A 15,599-nucleotide genomic window follows, 5' to 3' on the forward strand; every position below is an offset into this window, starting at 1 on the left:
TGTCTAGATTAGTTAATAGTAAAAAAAATGTGTGTATAAAAGTTACCCATCTGTCTCCGGTTACCACACTTGATGGTAACTAGATTAAGGTTATCTTTCCGACGGATCATAATCCAGTCAAAAAAAGCCAATATATCTTTTATTCAATTTTTTAAATCAAATATTAAGACTCACAATCGTAAACAGATAGTTAGGTTAGGTTAGACAGGCTATGTTGGCAACGATGCGGCGTTCAAACCGCATTTACTCACACTCCAACAGTGTTACCTCATGTGAGTCCGTTCATGCCTTCTTAAACCGCACGATTCCCTAAAGTCTTTATCACATATTGTACACACGTAAGGCCTTTCACCAGTATGGATTCGTAAATGATCCCTCAGGCTGCTCGATTGCCTGAACTCCTTATGGCAAATGTCGCACGAATATGGCTTCTCCCCTGTGTGAACTAGTTGATGCCTGTAATAACTGCTTGATCCCGTAAACTCTTTTTTACAGATTTCACATGAGTAGGGCTTTTCACCAGTATGTATTCGCTGATGCTTTTTAAAATCACTGGAATTAGTGAACTCTTTCTTACAAACTTCGCAGCAGTATAGTTTTTCTCCGGTGTGAATTCGTTCATGTCGCTTTAAAGTGTTCGGTCGTGTGAACTCCTTTTCGCATATTCCGCACACATAGGGTCTCTCACCCGTGTGTATACGTACATGTATTTGTAGATCTCCCTGTAGCACAAATTGCTTGCTGCAAAATCCACATGCGTATGGTTTTTCTTCCATGTGAACTCTTTTATGTTTATTTAACATACTCGATAACCGGAACTCTTTTCTACATATTTCGCACGAATACGGTTTTTCACCAGTGTGAATACGCTCGTGTTTCTTTAAACTGCTCGTTTCCGCGAATTCTTTGTTGCATATTTTACAGGAGTGTGGTTTATCACCCGAGTGTGTCCGCTCGTGTGTCTTTAAATTGCCCAATTGTGAGAACACTTTTTTACAGATCCTACACATGTAGGGTTTTTCCCCAGTGTGCGTTCGTTCGTGTGTCTTCAGGTCACGGGGCGTCATGAAGCGTTTGTCGCACATGTCGCAGGCGTAGGGTTTGTCACCGCTGTGTATTCTCATGTGAGCCTTGATGTTGTAGGATTGCTTGAACTCCTTGCCGCAGATCTCGCACGAGTTGGGCCCGCGGCTTACTTTGACGTGATTGGACGGTTGTGGCTGTCCAGATTCTGAAACAAAACACAGACGAAAGCGTCAGCTTCCAGGATAGCTTTAAAATGCCGTATACGAGTACTATAGCGGCAGTGGCCATATATATATAATAATTCAGCCTATATACGTCCCACTGCTGGGCACAGGCCTTCTCTCATGCGCGAGAGGGCTCGGGCTATAGTCCCCACGCTAGCCCAATGCGGATTGGGGACTTCACATACACCTTTGAATTTCTTCGCAGATGTATGCAGGTTTCCTCACGATGTTTTCCTTCACCGAAAAGCTAGTGGTAAATATCAAATGATATTTCGTACATAAGAGTATTTCGGCAGTGGCCATATACATGAAAAATTGGAAGCAATGAAATTTGAATAATTAGAAATTATAATACATTAAAATAAAAATCAGTTTATATATAAGTAATCCGCAAGGCAGGCTTCGTCAGGTGGCCAAAAATGCAACATGTTACGTCCCAAATATACCAATGATGATATCCGCATCAGGCTTCGTCAGAATTATAATTGTTTCTTATTTGTTTTACACTAAAATGAAATAGAGCAAATGCAACTCTGTTCCATTTTTTTTCATCCTAGCGTTACTCCCGGCTTATTGCCACGGCTTATGGGAGCCCCAAGGGAATCCCAAGAATTGACGTAGGTGACGAAAGCGACTGCCTTCTGACCTTCCAACTCAGAGGGGAACTAGGCCATATTGGAATCAGTCCGGTTTCCTCACGATGTATTCCTTCACCGAACAGCGGCTGGTAAATATCATGCCATATAGTAACATACGTTCCGACAAACTCATTGGTACGAGCCGGGGTTTGAATAGAACCCGCGACCTCCGTATTGAAAGTGGCACGCTAGGCTACCAATACTTTTAACTCTGTTCAATTCAATAATGGTTTTAATTTCATTGCAGGTACAGTCAAAAGATTTAATTTGTGAGCCATTTCGTACCTTGTCACAGTGACAAACAACATGAAACTCTCTAGAGACCTCATACTCACTGTGGCAAGGTACGAAATGGGTCACAAATGAAATCTTTTGACTGTACTATTAGGATGGGAGGACGCTAGAGGATAACAAACAGTTTTCACACATAAGAGCTCTTATATTTTCTAAGCGTTGTGCTATTGTGCGAGTATTAAAAAATAAGCTAAATTAATTCAAGAAGCTCAAATCGTAAAATTGAACTCATATCAACCGAGAGGCCGCTTTTTATTCCACACTAACTTCTGCCCGAGACTTCTTTTTTATACTACGTCGGTGGAAAACAAGCATACGGCCCGCCTGATGGTTAGCAGTCTCCGTAGCCTATGCATGCCTGCAACTCCAGAGGACGTCGCCTGAAAAAACTATTGTGTGCCCTTCATCAGCAACTATCTTTGTTAAAATTCGTCTAACTCGGTTCAGCTGTCTAAACGTAAAGAGGTAAGAGACAGACAGACACACAGAGTTACTTTAGCATTTATTTATAATATTTGTTAATATTTATTTATAATATTTTAGGGGGTAGGGTTTTAAGATTTTCAGAAATGAATAACGTTAACCGTCTAAATCGGTTTCTTTTCTCCCAATACACTCTAAAAATAAATGCAACTGTAACCCGTGCCGAATTTCATGTTATTCTCCCATACAATGTATGAAAATCACCCAAAACTTGTTTTCTCCTTTTTTAGGGTTCCGAACTCAAAGTGTCAAACGCGACCCTATTACTGAGACTCCGCTGTCCGTCCGTCCGTCTGTCACCAGGCTGTATCTCATGAACCGTGATAGTTAGCCATTTGAAATTTCTACAGATTATGTAAGAATGCCTATATAGATATTCAAGGTGCCTTTTTCTGATTTTTGCTCATATCTTTTATCATATCATATTATAATAACTTCAGACAAAAGTTTTGATATAAAATTTCCTACAAATTTGGTTATGTTTATTGTATAAATAATAATAATGGTATACATACTAATAAAATTTTATAGTTACCTTGCGGCGTTTGTTTCTTCTGCGCGGTCTCACTCTCGCACTCGCTTGCTGTCCCGCTCCCGCCCTCCCCGTCCCCCGCGGGCTCCAGCTTCACGCACTCCACTTCAACCTTGACTGGAACTGTAACAACACGCGAGTGCCACTACACCGAAGACCAAACCCCGTTAACATAGCAGGGGCAGGACTTTTTACAAGCTTTTATTTGACTTGCACCGTTAGTTTTACCAACATATAATAGTGTGGGTCAAATCTTTAAAGATAAATTTGACCCACTTCTCGATTTCCGATGTTGAAATTTTGGATACATACATATGTAAATCGAATAGCAATGCAATATTCTGATGACATGGAGCTGATCTGATTATGGAGACAGGGGGTAACCATGGAAACTATGATAAAACAACGCAAACTAATTGTGTTTGACGTTGTTAGAAGTATTAATTGCCCGTATTAGTAGGGTCTCTGCGTAGGGCGACTTCGAACGAGGAGGGCCGACCCCAGATAAAGGGACATGGCAAACAAGAAGAAGAAGAATAATGATTACTTACCGTATTCCTTAACCACCTCGTCATGTGGCTGCACTCCACCCTCAGTCTCGCTGAGTTCGCTGGTGCCATCTTCCCATACAGGCTCCTGCTTGACCTGCATTATCTCGCACTCTGATGGTGGAGCCGCTGCAACATCATCTGCAAGTTGTCATAATGTACATTTATAGTGATCAAGTGATCAATTTAAGTACCGAATACCACCTAACTATACTCCAATGCTACAACCAGGTCCAGATGTTCAATACGCAATTATTAATATGTAAATAAATAAATTTTAGAGGGAGGGAGGGGGTCAAGAATATGTGACATGTTGTGACAAGGGGGAGGGGGAGTCAGGATTTTATTTTTAAATTTTTATTCATTGTAAAGTTAAATAATGAGTTTTTGGAATGATATTCGTTTAGTTTTCTTTCCTAATCGGGTTAATATTTCTTTAATCAAAAATAATTTGAATTAATTCGAAAACTGTGACGTCACACCAGGGGGGGAGGGGTTTGCCAAATGTGACCAAGTGTGACAAGGAGGGAAAGGGGTCAAAAAACCAAAAAAATCGTGTGATGTAATTAATGGATGACCCCAAATGGAATTATCAGCTACAGACTCTAAAGTACAAGTTAGCATTGAATTTTCTATTGAGATAGGGCGATTTGGCTTAGTACGCCAGTATACTTTTCACAACTTTAAATGCACGGACACTGGCAGATTCGAACTTATTCCCATGTTCAGAAACATTGGGCTTGTTCTGTTTGCGGTTTCTTTATGGTTACAGTTGAGGAAAATAAATTATATGTCTAAAGTACCTGAATTTGAGTTGAGTGAAATGGATGCTCAAAAATTAATCATTTAAACAAGTTACTTTCGTTACAAAATTTTAGTTTTAATGAGAGATTTCGGCTTTTGGATCCTTCGATCCAACCTGCACCCATAGGGTAAAACGGGACCCTATTACTAGGACTCCGCTGTCTGTCCGTCTGTCCGTCTGTCTGTCACCAGGCTGTATCTCATGAACCGTGATAGTTAGACAGTTGAAATTTTCACAGATGATGTATTTCTGTTGCCACCATAACAAGAAATACTTAAAAAAAAAAAAAATATTTAAGGGTCCTCCCATACACCAAACGTAGTTTTTTTGCCGTTTTTATAGATACGAACGGAACCCTTCGTGCGCAAGTCTGACTCGCACTTGGCCAGTTGTTTTTTCTAAATTATGTCCCAATATGGGAATATGGGATTACTGCATTATAGATAGTGTCATTCACGAAGACACAAAGACATATTATAAAAGGCTTGATTTGACAAATCTGCGCGACAGTGGATGACACAAACTATATTTTTTATTTGGTTTACTAATAACTGTTGACACTAGCACAGAAAGAAAATAATACATACAAGCACTTTTACAATTACTTAAAGGTATACCCAGCATGCATTTCATACAAAGAAAAAACAAAAAAGATCCGACAAATAAAACTTAACAACTACAATGCAATGTTTTTTACTACACATGTTTCAATATACTAGTTGTATTGTATTGTGTACTAGTTGTGGATAGACAATTATGTACTAGTTTTTTTAATTTGCTTAGCGAATCAAAGTGTATATCCATATGAAACCTTCTGGCCTAGTGGGTAGCGACCCTGCCTATGAAGCCGATGGTCCCAGGTTCAAATCCTGGTAAGGGCATTTGGCATTTATTCGTGTGATGAGCATGGATATTTGTTCCTGAGTCATGGGTGTTTTCTATGTATTTAAGGATTTATATATTATCAATATTATATATATTGTTGTCTAAGTACCCTCAACACAAGCTTTATTGAGCTTACTGTGGGACTTAGTCAATCCTATAATATTTATTTAATTATTTATGATCACTGCATGCATTTAGAATCTTAACCGCGGTATGGGTGAGTTGCTGCCAAGAACAGTTTGTCTAAGAGGGGGACATAGAGGAGTAATGGGTTTTTCGGGGAGTTCGAGATGGAGCACGGAAAGACAGAAGCATTTAAATATTACTTTTTATGATTTATGTGATCATACCTGCTCAAATCAAAAAGCATTTTCAAATTACTATCAGTTTACTCGTAATAGTCCTAATTCTGTTTATTAGTTGCAAAAATGTAATAAATGGGTATAATGACATTGTAATGCAACTCACCATGTTGGGCTGGAAGCTTTGCGTGTCCCGAGGAGCCCTCGGGCTCCGCCGGAACCTCCCACGGGGGCTCCTCCTTCACCCATACCATCTCCATCCCGAAGATCAGATTATCACAATACTATTATTGTGAAGATAGTCACGGATATGATACAATACAAGCGTGAAATATACGGGTCCACATTAGCGAACTAACGGCAAACTGAATAAAAGCAGAATAATAAAAACTAAAACATAACATTACGGACTCAGGGACTTTCAGTTCAACTATTGATTGACAGATGAAAGTGACGTTTTCAGTGTGACCGGCTTTGAATATAAGTAGTCATCTATTTTCTTTCTTATCTGTGACATCTCCACTCATCTGGGGGCCTACCGCAAACATCGGAGTACGCAAATTGTGGGCATCTTTTTCTTTTACTCCTATTAAGGCGTAATTAGATTGACAGAGAAAGATGCTCGATTTTGCCACTTCGGTTTTTGCGGTATTATATATGAGATTATGGAGTGTGGAATTAAGTTTAATTTATCTCCACCTTCCGTATATGAAATTATAGAGCTGAGCATGATTTGAGAGTGACACTGACAGTGACAGTGACAATCCGAAGCGCTGTTTATGGACTAAGGGTTCTGTAAAATTTTATTTTCATTTACTTATACATAAATGTTAAATGAAATAAACAATTTCTTGAGTTTTAAACATTGACATAGATACAATACTATTTATTTAGTTGACTTACGATAACTTTAGTCAATAATAATAAATTAATAAAAGTAAAAGGTGGCGGAATGTCGCTGGAGCATCGGATCAAGGAGGAGCCTGATCTTGGGGCCGATGAGGGTAAGTGGTCGACAGTCAGAGCGTTTTCACATTACGGGTGGAGGATACATGAGATACATCCTTAATCCTACGGTGAGATCCTAGATCCTCCGGGATTAACTGTGATTGAAAATAATTAATTATTTATTATTATGTTAATAAGGATGAATTTGATAACCCAATGTTTGGCTGTTCGACGTGGGAATGCCACTGGTGGTTTCTTTTTTTTATATTATTATTGTACTCACTTTTTGTTCATTAGTTTTGACGATGCATGTTGCAGATGACTTATGTGTATATAGACAATCTGTTTTGACGAAACCTGACGTGGATGAGCTTTCTGTAATGTGACAAAGCCTGCCCTGTGGATCAGATGGAATAAAATTTTTTGGTTGATAAATAAAATAGGTACCCTTCTTAATATTCTAAACATTTAAGAATACAATTTTATTCTAGAAAGTTTCTAGACTAGTATATTTTATGCTTACAATTTTGGTGTTTGACAATCGTTTTGTGGAAAAGAGACAGACAAGAAAAATGGAGCAAAATCGTAAAGAAAGAGGTTGCACATGGAGCCAGAGGAGACCTCGAACAAGATGGGAGGATGAACTCAAACTCACAGCGGGCCCGAACTGGGGAAGAGTGGCCCACGACAGATCCCAATGGAAAGAGCTGGAGGAGGCCTTTGCCAAGCGGCACACTGAGTTAAGAGACATACTCTAACTCAAAATAAAAGGCCTTAATAGATAATAGATAGATAATATTACATTTGACATATCTATAATAATTCAATGTTCTTTAAGAACAATAATAACTGCATCAACAAATTGCTCTGATATTTAGATTAAGATGATATTTGTAAAACTTGACAAATTAAATGTGCTTGTTGCTAGGCCTATTTGAATAAAGAATATATCGACTTTGACATCCACAATGTCTGGCTGCAGGGTGTACTGGTGCCAATTGATATTGGATGTCGGATCGCCCCATGAGGAAGACAGCTGTTGGAGAGTGCCCTGTGGCATGAATTCCGCCTTTTCTGGTTAATGGTTTGCTTTTTCTATGAAGATATTAAAATAAATTTGCGTGCAGTTAGATATAAAACCATGAAAATCTCTTCACAAAGAGATACGGCTACCCTTTGTGGACAGTGTGCCTTATTTACTTAATATATCTTTGGAATGTGCCACAAGATCTTACAGAAAAATATTACTAACCATAAAGATGTGCAAACTGTACAGGGGCCCATTTCTCTAACCATTTTAGGCAAATATTATTAGTGTGTTGTCATGGAAACCCATACGATTTGACAGTTTGTGACCTAACAATATTAGTCTTATACCATTCTAGAAATAAGCCCCATCAGGTTAAGTAATATTTGTACTTCATTTAGGAATACACACTTTACTGTTTCATGATTTTAAGGTTCCTGTACAGACTGTTTTCCAAATCTACTACTACAAAAAAGGAGTGTACAGGTTTTAAAAGGGTCAGCAACGCGCATGTAACACCTCTGGAGTTGCAGGCGTCCATAGGCTGCGGTAACTGCTTACCATCAGGCGGGCCGTATTCTTGTTTAACACCGAAGTAGTGTAAAAAAAGGGGAAAGGGATATCAGAAAATGAGATGGGAGGATGAGTTCCCACCAAAATGGATGAGGACCGCTCAAAATAGAGATGGTTGGAAAACTTTAGGAGGCCTCGTCGGAAACCCCGACAGGGGCGACTATAGCTGACGCGTCGAATCTCTATGACAGTTCCTTCAAGTCGCTTTTATTTAGGCTTAATTTAAATAATTGTAAAAATAAGTTTAATCATATTAAAAAAAAAAAATAAATTATTACATAAATCTAACATTTTTGAAAAAAAATGTGCCATGCTTTCAAAAAATGTCTTCAAACATGTTACGTGACAGCTGTTCAATATAAGAATGAACTGTCATAGGGATCGTCATTGGACGCGCGAGGTATAGTAAGGACAAACAAAATAAATAAATTAAATGAATGTAATATTATATTACTAAAACTATTTACTAAGTCAGTGAATAAAGGCTATTATATTAGTGTTGTTGTTACTGTATTTTGTATTGTGTTGCCAATAAATAAAGGCACCTCTTTGTCACAGCTGATGGCAATGGCCGAGAGCTCTTTGAGCACGAAGTAATGGTGCATATAAAAGAGGAGCCGCCACGCTCGGACAGCGAGGGCTCCGAGGGCACGCCGACCACCCCGCAGGAGCATGCCGTCGAGGAGCGCGTGGTGGGAACAGGAACCCTCCAGCAGCCTGGCACAGGTAATGATCTCTGTGGTAAGTCATTTTTCTGCCCTCCGGGCGGAAAGCGTCAACTTTGCTCCCGCTGCGCTAAACGAAGTTGTCGCTTTCCGCTTCCGTCGAGCAGAAAAATAGTATGCGCACCACGGGAAACGTAGAACATTCCATCCCGCGTGTTTGCCACAATAACATATAACGAATATTTGTTCCTGAGTTATAAATGTTTTAAGTGGCTGATAGACGGGCGAGTAAGTTCGCGAACTTATGGCTCGACGACTTTTTTCGCTTGTAAAGTACGCGTACTTAGGCTCACACACGAGCGAAAAAGGTCGTCGAGCTGTAAGTTCGCGAACTTACTCGCACGTCTATCCGGTACTTTATGTATATATCAGTATTTATTATATATACTTATATATCATACACGGTGCTGACGAGTAACCCGAAAGATTTTAACTAGAGATGCCCCGAATAGTGGTTTTGCTGAATACCGAATATTCGGCCTCTCTCCTCTTCGACGACATGTCTGGCCTAGTGGGTAGTGACCCTGCCTATGAAGAAAATGGTTCCGGGTTCCTGGTAAGGGCATTTGTTTGTGTGATGAGCATATTATATTTACCGTTTTTGAAGTACGCACAACACAAGCCTTATTGAGCTTACTGTAATGTCCTATAATATTTATTTATTTATAATAATTCAGCCTATATATGTCCCACTACTGGGCACAGGCCTTCTTTCATGTCCGAGAGGGCTGGGGCTATTGTCCTCACGCTGGCCCAATGCGAGTTGGAGACTTCACATACATCTCTGAATTTCGTCACGATGTTTTCCTTCATCGTATGAGTGGTGAATATCAAATGATATTCCGTACATAAGTTCCGAAAAACTTATTGATATATATACGAACCAGAATTAGAACCCGCGACCTCCGGATCCTATAATAATATAATATAAAATTCCAGCGGGCGCCACACAAGCCGAACCGAATGTCGCCAAAGTTCGCGTGAAGCGAGAGCTGATCGACCAGGAACGCTTAACGCAGGAGATATCGCCCTGCGTTTGTCAGATCAAAGTTGAGCGGATAGACACGGTGGGAGAGGGATGCAACGATCTGGAGAGATCTGTTGTGGAGCAAGTTAAACAGGACACAAGCCCTCGTGTGGAGCAGGTCGTTACGAATACAAGCCCTGGTGTGAAGCCGCTCGTGGACCCCACAGAGGGGAGCAGGCGGAGAAAGCTGGCTCGCACTCAATCTGAAGGTAACTTATCTCTTTTACAATTGTTCATATCATAGGGTTAACTGACGATTATTACCCTTGTTCATGAAACTTAGCAACATGTTATAACCTCTTATGGCCCAAGGTCCTACTTATAGGACTTATTAAGTTCGATGAAATTTAAATCATATTCAATTGGAACAGTATTGCATTTGTTTTGTTACATTCCGTTTTCCCGTATTCCCTGTCCCATAGGCTCAAATTTCAGTGGCAAATTTTGGTTTTTCATTTGTTTGGCTAGGTTTTAGGAGGATAAACTTGTGTTAAATTTTGTCCCTTACAAACAGAATTGCCTAAATGACGATTATTAACTGTTAGAGTTGACAGACGTTTATGTATAATGCCATTAACACTGACATAAGGTTAGTTAAGGCTCTGTTTCCACCAGAGATGTGTAAGGATGCGTAGCGAAGGATGTTTATCATGAACCAATAGTAACTTAATTTACCTATCCTCTCTCAGCGCAGCTCTAGTGGACACAGCTCAGCGGAGCGAGGTCTTTGGACGGTCGAGGAAATCGCGATTCTTTAGCAGTTTACGGTTCACTTTACATTGGACAGCTCTTAGCATAAGTATGCACAACCAAATTTACTTGAACTGCAAATTGCTAAAGAATAAATTGACATGAATGTGATTTGTATTGCAATCGCATGTTGTGTAATAAATTTATTCAGGGACCGTAATTTTATATCCGCAACGCAGGCTTCGTAAGGTGAACGTAAACTCATAATCAATGCAGGTACAATGTAATAAATAAATCTGAATCAATTTCCTCGACACATACAAAATAAGTGAAAGATGTATGCGAGGAATGTGTTGCGAGGAATGTGTGCGAGGGATGTGTTGCGAGACATAAGCAGCGACAAGTGGCGCGCGCTCTCCGCTCCCGCCTCACCGCACCACGCTCGTTTGTTCGAAAAGAGCCCGCTACACACCCTCCTTACGCAACCTCGCACATCTGTGGTGGAAACGCAGCCTAAGAGTGTTAATGTTAAAATTCCAGCAATAGGCTAAGCTGTAATAATTATTGTTTTACAAGGGGGCAAAGTTGTTGCTTAACCACTAGTGCTAATATTGATACCCGAGCAAGCGAAAGTTTTCAAATGGTAGAAGAGCCGACGGCAAACTTTCGTACCGACTTGATACCGCGATGAAGTGCACAATGGTTTCGCATGAAAGTGATGCTAAGTCCGAATTGTATAGTCTGCCACGGCCAAAGAGAATTATGAAGACCAAGAGTGCTCGCTCCATACAACGGTTTTGTTACCAAAAATACTATTATTTTCGTAGGCTTCATCTAGCGTCAAGTAGCGGAACTCTCAGTACTGCTACTCGACAATAGATATCGCGGCAAACAAAAAGTCTAATGCACAACGATTTTCAGCTAACCAGAGTAAGCGTAGGAGTTGAAAATAGAGTTCCGGTTACTCTGTTTATAATATTAGCGGTAAATCGTATCGCAGTACTGAGACTTCCGCTACTCGATGCTAGATGTCGACTACGAAAATAATAAGCGTTTTGGTACCAAAACTGATGTATGGAGTGAGCACTCTATTACTTCTTATTTCTCTATGGCCACGGCGGAACTTGCCGAAAGTACAAAAAAGAAAGCCTTCCCTGCACGAGAGTCGGCTCCAACCAAAAGTAGCGATTAGTGGTTCGAAAAGTGTACAGAAGGTTCCAAGGCATGAGAGTTAAACAAACTTTGCTAGAGTGAAACACAATTTTTTCTCCATAAAACATTACAAATCAAATCCAATAGAACGTTATTAAAAATATATCATTCAAATTCGTAATTTAAAAGTCAATTCTACCAGCCAACTTGAGGAAACAACTCAAATTTGCCTCAACTTTGCCTGTGGATAAAATGCAACTTTCTCATTACTATTTATTATGTTTGTGTAACTCGGCTTATTTTTTGTCTAGTGCGTGATGATTCCGCTGCGAAGTCGTCTACCGGGCGACAGAAGAAACCAAAAGAAAACGGCGAAACTTTGATAAGGAGTCTAAAAAAAAGGCAACCAGGGCCTCACCTGTGTGATGTGTGTAACAAGGAGTTCAAGAAAGCGAACAAGTTACTGATACATAAGCGAACACACACCGGGGAGAGGCCGTACACCTGCAACATATGCCAAAAACAGTTCTCGTATTCCAATGGTTTGAAGGTACACCTAAGAACCCACACTGGGGAAAAACCACACGTGTGCCAAACGTGTAATAAAAATTTTGGACAGTGGAGCTCTTTGAAAGCCCACGAAAGAATCCACACAGGCGAGAAACCATATTCATGCGATATATGTAAAAAAGAATTTGCACAACTAAATAACCTGAACAAACATCAGCTCGTTCACACTGAAATAAAGCAATACTCCTGCGAAATATGTAAAAAAGAGTTCAAAGACAATAATAGTTTAAAAAGACATGAACCGATTCACATAGATGAAAAACATTTTCCATGTGGGAAATGTAAAAAACACTTTGCAACAGCGCGCCATTTACGGGACCACGAGAGAGCGCACACAAGGAAAAGAAAACGTCATTCCTCTGGGACTAGTTAATATAAGTTTTTACTGTCGATAATTTATAGGAATATGAGAGAGAAACCCTTTTCTTGCAAAATATGTAATTCACTAACTCAATAATTAATACCAAAGAAACATTCGGAATTGAACCTAAACTCTGAGATGGCTCATTCCCAAAGTTGGAGGACATCTAAGAGTCAAGCGTACAGGAAACACTCAGCCGACCGCCCTGAATAACCATCACGCGGCGTTCCGGCCAGATCCCTCCCCTGCGGTACACACTACACTTTTTAACAGTTTTCAATAAAAAAACATCATTATAAAAAACATGGTTTTATTTTATGTGACCCTGCTCTCAAATTCAAATAATAAATTAATATTATAGGACATTATTACAGAAATTGACTAAGTCCCACAGTAAGCTCAATAAGGTTTGTGTTGAGGGTACTTAGACAACGATATATATAATATATAAATATTTATAAATACTTAAATACATAGGAAACACCCATGACTCAGGAACAAATATCCATGCTCATCACACCATGCCCTTACCAAGATTTGAACCCGGGACCATCAGCTTCGTAGGCAGGGTCACTACCCACGAGGCCAAACCGGTCGTCAAAATATGTCAAAGTATTATAAAAGAGTTTTTGATTGTATTGTGGTGAAGGTGCTCGACGATGTGAACGATTGCTTTCGGTAGTTTATTCTGCCACGGTACGGTAGAAGGTCACAACCACAATGACGTATAAATTAAAATATTGTTTGATTTAAAGGAATAATGGAAATAATTACCGTTAAGGGCAAGACTCAAACTGTGACCTTTCGGAAAACCGGGCTAGGCGCATTGTTAAAAAAAAAGTAGTATCGTTAACTTGATGATAAAATATTTTCATTGTAGCCATTAGTTTAATTACCTTAAATTAGTTTTGCCGACCATAGTTTTTTTTTTTTTTTTAAATCTACGTCGGTGGCAAACAAGCATACGGCCTGCCTGATGGTAAGCAGTCTCCGTAGCCTATGTACACCTGCAACTCCAGAGGAGTTACATGCGCGTTGCCGACCCTAACCCCACCCCCCTCGTTGAGTTTTTCGAGAGCGAGATTCTACATAGTGTCGGAAATGCCGTAACCCAACTTATTCATCGTAGCAATTTAAGAAAAAGGTTTGTTTGGATGCGTGATAATTCGCCACAATTTTAAATTGATTATAAATCGTAAGAAAAAGATAATTAATTATCAAACAATGTTTTTTTTTTGTTTCCGTAATCGGTTTTGGTAGTTAACTACGAAACAAGATTATTTCCGTATTAATTGTGAATTGGGTACAAAACATGAATTATTTTCCTCTGTTTCATAATTAATTATCCAACAAAATCTTGTTTTTCTGTTTCCGTAATCGAGTTTCGTAGTAGTTCTACGTAATAAGACTTTTTTCCGTATTTATAGTGACCTGGCTACGAAACATGAATTATTTAACAAGGGAACAAAGTTGTTGTTTAACCGCTCGTGCTAATATTGATACCCGAGCAAGCGAAAGGTTCCGAAATAGAAGTGGAATCTTGAGCGTTGCGAGGGTTTCAAGGCGAGAGTTAAACAAACTTTGCTTCCGAGTGAAACACATATTTCACCACACCAACGCGAGGAAAGTACTAACTATGAAATACCAAAAAAAAAACAAATCAAATCCAAATGAACGTAATAAAAATGTATCATTCAAATCATCATTTTAATTTGCATCTGAGTACAGTGATTACTTTACCCCACATGTGGATAAAATGCAACTTTTTCATTATTTTTTTGAAGAATCATGAGGGTCTTTACCAGTTCGTGTGGTGAAAAACATATTTTACCAATAAACAAATTAAACTATTTAGCCAAGGTTGCAGGTAACGCATTATTGTGTTTACCCAGCTGCTGGCCAGCAAACTATATAAATGTGTAAATGCGTCTTACGGTACGAATTGGTTTAGCCAATGGAGCAGATGTGAATTATATTATTACTTGCTCTTAAGTGCTGTAGTAGGTAAGTACCCAATTTTTTACTTTTGGGTCCTCTTTTAACTCTACACTAAAATATCATTAACATTTGTATAAGTATATAGCACTGGTCTTTTGGCTATTTTTGTCTGTGATTAAATAATTTATTAAAATTTTTGATTTAAATTAATTATTTGGTTTACCCCTAAACTAAAACTTGCCGGCCCCGGGGGATATCCCTGCTGGCAACCGACTTCGGACGATAATTCCTTCGAATAATACATCAGCTTCTATAGATACTCATAACACAAAGCAAAGTATCCCTGTTTAAGGAATTGAACGCATTATTGAATTTATTGTAAATGTTTTAGCTGGTTTCTTTCAAGCCAGAGACTGAAGTGCCACGCTACAGACTTTAACATTATTTTAAGTACTATTGAACCATATGACCCAAATCAACGATAATACGTAATGAACCTGAGACAGCCTGTCTGCATCAGTTAGTAATATAACCGCATGTTGGCAATATCTCGTCTCGCGTGACTTGAGAGAATATATATTAATATATACCTTTACAGTACATATGGGGCTACTTTATAGCACTAGTGCGAGAAGTAGCATATTACGTTACTGTGTCGAACATTTAAAGGGCCATATGTACTGTAAAACGTTGTACGATACATGTGCGAATAGGTAATTCGCAACTCGTGTCGATTTAAAACACTCCCTTCGGTCGTGTTTTAATTTATCGCCACTCGTTTCGAATTTCCTATTTTTCGCACTTGTATCGTAATGTACTATTTAAGTACTATTGAACCATATGACCCAAAT

The 15,599-nt window shown here is 39.2% G+C and overlaps 2 protein-coding genes across 2 annotated transcripts; one reads left to right on the forward strand and one right to left on the reverse strand.

Moving 5' to 3' along the window:
• Positions 1-133: 133 nt before the first annotated feature.
• Positions 134-6,399, reverse strand: LOC133531383 (zinc finger protein 664-like). The gene is made up of 4 exons (XM_061869580.1): positions 5,904-6,399; positions 3,749-3,886; positions 3,201-3,320; positions 134-1,231 (listed from the first exon to the last, which is right to left on the reverse strand). Exons 1-4 carry the CDS (start codon positions 5,995-5,997, stop codon positions 264-266), a joined length of 1,320 nt encoding a protein of 439 aa, XP_061725564.1. The 5' UTR covers positions 5,998-6,399; the 3' UTR covers positions 134-263.
• Positions 6,400-6,450: 51 nt separating this feature from the next.
• Positions 6,451-13,101, forward strand: LOC133531664 (zinc finger protein 184-like). Its single transcript, XM_061870012.1, has 4 exons — positions 6,451-6,741; positions 8,844-9,011; positions 9,950-10,246; positions 12,191-13,101. Exons 1-4 carry the CDS (start codon positions 6,690-6,692, stop codon positions 12,820-12,822), a joined length of 1,149 nt encoding a protein of 382 aa, XP_061725996.1. The 5' UTR covers positions 6,451-6,689; the 3' UTR covers positions 12,823-13,101.
• Positions 13,102-15,599: the final 2,498 nt, after the last annotated feature.

This window comes from Cydia pomonella, chromosome 25 (genome assembly GCF_033807575.1).
Source record: "Cydia pomonella isolate Wapato2018A chromosome 25, ilCydPomo1, whole genome shotgun sequence".
In the NCBI taxonomy this organism is placed as follows: Eukaryota; Metazoa; Arthropoda; class Insecta; order Lepidoptera; family Tortricidae; genus Cydia; species Cydia pomonella.